Genomic DNA, 5,000 nt, shown 5'->3' on the forward strand with positions numbered 1-5,000 from the left:
AGAAAAGTGTGTGAAAACTATCCGATGAACGTCTATGACTAAAAGTTAAGACATTACTGACATCAGATTGCAAAGTGTGAGTGTTGTCACGCTGTTATATGATGTTATGGAAATGTAGATGGATCTGTAAATTAGCGGATGAAGAGATCACATGATGCAAAACCCATCAGCTCTTGGAAATATTCATGAATCATGTTCCCTTAATGATGCCTTACAGGCAGTATCAATCAAACTTAAGTGAGGTTGTTTTGACTGAAGTGAGAATAAATATCATCTCCAGTTTGATTGATGTTACATGGCACGTAAACATAAAGAAAATCATTTGTGAAAAGTAATTAAAAGTCATCTGTCATCTGCACTCCTCTGAAGTAAATCTCTGAACGTGACTGTTTACTAGCATGATCTGATGTGGAGAAGTTTATGTTGTGTGTGCACATTCTATAGCATGTGCTTGTCTTTTAAAATAACACATCTTCATATAGTAGATTGTGTGTGCTACAGAATGTATGTCCGATATGTTCATGTTTAAATGAAAGTGAAAGTGAAAGCCCATTGGGAAACTCCAACTCCCATTGTCATTGTGACACAGCACTCCACAGCACACAAGTGAACACTGCACACTGCACACAACGAAATTGCATTTATGCCTCACCCGTGCAAGGGGGCAGCCCTCAGTGGCGCCCCATGGGGAGCAGTGCGGTGGGACGGTACCATGCTCAGGGTACCTCAGTCATGGAGGAGGATGGGGGAGAACACTGGTTGATTACTCCCCCCACCAACCTGGCGGGTCGGGAGTCGAACCGGCAACCTCTGGGATGCAAGTCAGACGCCCTAACCGCTCACCCATGACTGCCTATGTGTATTTATGGAACAGTTCAAAGATCCATGCACAGCTTCTACTTAGGTGCTGGTAAACGCAGGAGTGTTCAATACTTCAAAAGAAAGACGTTTACTGCACACTTTCTGTAGCCTAGAAATCTAGACGCCCCTAGTGGCCGCAAAATGAATTTGCTCCCGGGGGCACAGCTTTGCTGTAGGGGTTTTTGGCGCGGCCAGGCTACACTTATTTGACTTTTTGGGGGTTTATTCAGAGTGAACAACGTGTTTCAACTCTGTGCGTCATCGGGTTTGCTTATTACATCCGTGTTGTTGTGTTGTGCAGATCGCTGACGGCTACCTGAACATCCAGGCTTTTTTTCACTGATGGAAACATTAATTTGAATGAAAGTTACTCTACTCCTATTTCATGTTGTGTTGTGTTGTTTTGTGTTGTGCAGATCACTGATGGCTACCTGAACTCTGCTCTTATTGCATGTTGTGTTGTTTTGTGTTGTGCAGATCACTGATGGCTACCTGAACTCTGCTCTTATTGCATGTTGTGTTGTGTAGATCGGTACATGTCGTTATTCTGCTCTTCTTACATGTTGTGTTGTTGTGTTGTGCAGATCGCTGACGGCTACCTGAACGTCCAGGCTTTTTTTCACTGATGGAAACATTAATTTGAATGAAAGTTACTCTACTCCTATTACATGTTGTGTTGTGTTGTGCAGATCGCTGATGGCTACCTGAACTCTGCTCTTATTACATGTTGTGTTGTTGTGTTGTGCAGATCGCTGACGGCTACCTGAACTCTGCTCTTATTACATGTTGTGTTGTGTAGATCGGTACATGTCGTTGCTCTATTCTTATTACATGTTGTGTTGTTGTGTTGTGCAGATCGCTGACGGCTACCTGACCGTCCAGGCCAACCTGGGTGACGGCGCCCACTCCTTGCGCCTGATTGGTCAGCGCGTGGACGGCGGCCAATGGGTGGTGGCCAGCCTGCTGCGCCATGACAACGTGTTCACGCTGCGTCTGGAGCGGGGCGGGGGGTCGCGAGAGGTCACGGCCACGCTGGGCCAGCGCAGGGAGATCACCGTCCACCCCTCCAGCGTGTTGCTAGGCAACGCAGCCTCCAGCGGGCCCCTCACCGACTTCCAAGGTGAGACTTGATGACATCATAAGTGTGTCGTCATAACCGTGACATCATAAGTGTGACATCATAAGAGTGCCATCACCGCCATCAATCAATCAATCAATCAATCAATCAAAATTAATTATATAGCACATTATCATACATAATTGTCCTTCAATGTGCTAAAATTTAGAGAAAGAGAAAAGAGAAGAAAAAGAAACTACCGTATATTGTGTTATAGATAGTAGGGTGGCTTCATGCCTCTCTGTTCGTCTTCTTGCTTTCCCCCTACGAAGCAGATGACAAGTGTAAGATTTTCCCAAAGTGCTGACCTCTGGCTCACCTCTGGCTGACATCTGGGTCAAAATGTCATCAGTGGGTCAGCTGCAATTCTCACCTTAATTTCCCTTGTGTGTGTCTCTTTTATGTATGTGTTTGTGTGTGTATTCTGCGTGTGTGTGTGTATGCGTGTATTTGTGTGTGTATGCGTGTGTTTGTGTGTGTGTGTGTGTGTGTGTGTGTGCGTGTGTGTGTGTGTGTTATGGTCTGTATGGTCTTTGTGTGTGGGCACATGTCCGTGTGTGTGTGTGTGTGTGTGTGTGTGTGTGTGTGTAGGCTGCATGCGTGACGTGCGTCTAAATGGCCATGCGTTGCCTCTGGACGGCCAGAGCACGGAGTTCAGCACGGTGCTGGAGAGGCGGGGCTTGACGTCCGGATGCCACTCGGACTCCTGCAGTGCCAAGCCCTGCAACACACCCCTCTACTGCGTAGACCTCTGGAGGAAACATGAGTGCAGGTCAGACAACACACACACACACACACACACACACACACACACACACACACACACACACACACACACACACACACACACACACACACACACACACACACACACACACACATTAATACACCCCTCTACTGTGTAGACCTGTGGAGAAAACATGGGTGCAAGTGAGAGAAAAAACACACACACACACACACACACAAACACACCCCCTCCACTGCGTAGACGTCTGGAGGAAGCACGAGTGCAGGTCAGAGAACACACACACACATACAGGCACACACATACACACACACACACACACACACACACACACACACACACACACACACACACACACACACACTGATGCTTCAAATCCACTGAACCGTACTGTGTACAGTCAATCAGGGCCAGGCGTTTGTTCTGAAGTCTTCTCACCAATCGTGTCAATCGTGACTGACTCTATATTAGTCGACTATTAAAATAATCGTTAGTTGCAGCCCTACTCATGTCTATTTTGTCTTCTTTTCCCGTCTCTCTTCTGTCCGTCGTGTCAGGTTCTGGTATTACTTATCCGCTTGTAATTTTCAATGGCTGGTTCTCCTCCAGGTCTCCCTCCAGTCAGGTTCTAGTATCTATTATTTAATTTGCGATCGCTGGTTCCTCTCCAGGTGTCCGTCCGGTCAGGTGCTGGTATTTATTATCTGGTTCTAATGTTCGATCTCTGGTTCTCCCTCCAGGTGTCCGTCGGGTCAGGTTCTGGTATTTATTATGCGGTTCTAATTTATAATTTCTGGTTCTCCCTCCAGGTGTCCATCGGGTCAGGTTCTGGTATTTATTATGCGGTTCTAATGTATAATTTCTGGTTCTCCCTCCAGGTGTCCGTCGGGCCAGGTTCTAATGATTTCTGGTTCTCCCTCTAGGTGTCCGTCGGGTCAGGTTCTGGTGGTGGACGATGCGTCGGGTCTCCAGCGCTGTGCCCCGTCCCCGTGCCGCACCTCGCCGTGCCGTAACGGCGGTACCTGCGTTGCCCAGTCCACCAAGAGCTACCAGTGCCGCTGTCCGGAGGGCTTCCGGGGCCAGTGGTGCGAGGCGGGCCGCGGAATCAGGGCCCCCCGCCTGTCAGCTCTCAGCCCCAGCTCCATACTCGCCATCAGCATGTGCCTACTGGTCTTCTTCGGTGAGTCAGGATGAGGATTGTGTGGAGATGTGTGTGTGTGTGCGCGTGTATGTGTGTGTGTGTGTGTGTGTGTGTGTGTGTGTGTGTGTGTGTGTGTGTGTGTGTGTCTGTCTGTCTGTCTGTCTGTCTGTCTGTCTGTCTGTCTGTCTGTCTGTCTGTCTGTCTGTCTGTCTGTCTGTCTGTGTGCGTGTGCGTGTGTGTGCGCGTGCGTGTGCATGTGTGTGTGTGCCTGGCCGAACTCAGCCCTAGTTCCATTCTGGCCATCAGCATGTGTGTGAGTCACTATGTGTTCTGTATGTGTCACTTAATCGTGTCCTTGTTGTGCTTGTTGTAATTCTTATTATTTAAGCATGACATCATAGCCATCAAAACAACACGCAAGCACTCGGCTTCATATTGGCCAACAGCATTGGCTTAGTACCATACAGTGTGTGTGTGTGTGTGTGTGTGTGTGTGTGTGTGTGTGTGTGTGTGTGTGTGTGTGTGTGTGTGTGTGTGTGTGTGTGTGTGTGTGTGTGTGTGTGTGTGTGTGTGTGTGTGTGTGTGTGTCTCACCATCAGCATTGGCTTAGTTTCATGCTGACCACCAGGCAGTGTGGCAATCAGGAAGTGTTTGTAAGTGCGTGTGTGTGTGCGTGTGTGCGTATGTGTGTGTGTGTGTGTGTGTGTGTGTGTATAGTCATGATTGCATTTTTGTTATTATTATGTATATTATTATTGAAGCATGACATCACATGATTAATCAGATTCACAATCAAAACAAACAGTCAATCTTGCCATCAGTGTGTGTGTGTGCGTGTGTGTGCGTGTGTGTGTGTGTGTGTGTGTGTGTGTGTGTGCGCGTGCCAGTCAATCTTGCCAGCGTCTGGTGTGTCCACCAGCTGGTCTTCATTGGTGAGTCAGTGTGGCCAGTGATTGGATATTGCAGTATTGGATATTGTGATTGGATAATGCAGTAGGGCAGTCAAGCATACACAACTGTGCCCTGACTGCACTTACGTACATACACTCATACATGTCCATATTTAGCCTTGTCGTCTCTATCTTTTAGTATATATATACAATGTATATCAGGGTGCATCAAATGCCCCCTATGAT

The 5,000-nt window shown here is 47.6% G+C and overlaps 1 protein-coding gene across 1 annotated transcript in view; it reads left to right on the forward strand.

The window, feature by feature from the left end:
• Positions 1–5,000, forward strand: part of si:dkey-22o22.2 (neural-cadherin) — a 206,278-nt gene that overhangs the window by 196,643 nt on the left and 4,635 nt on the right. The window contains exons 36-38 of the mRNA XM_063198429.1: positions 1,717–1,981; positions 2,570–2,750; positions 3,647–3,903. Coding sequence (XP_063054499.1) covers positions 1,717–1,981; positions 2,570–2,750; positions 3,647–3,903 — 703 coding nt within the window. The remainder of the gene's footprint in view (positions 1–1,716; positions 1,982–2,569; positions 2,751–3,646; positions 3,904–5,000) is intronic.

The sequence above is a fragment of the Engraulis encrasicolus genome, chromosome 5 (assembly GCF_034702125.1).
Source record: "Engraulis encrasicolus isolate BLACKSEA-1 chromosome 5, IST_EnEncr_1.0, whole genome shotgun sequence".
In the NCBI taxonomy this organism is placed as follows: domain Eukaryota; kingdom Metazoa; phylum Chordata; class Actinopteri; order Clupeiformes; family Engraulidae; genus Engraulis; species Engraulis encrasicolus.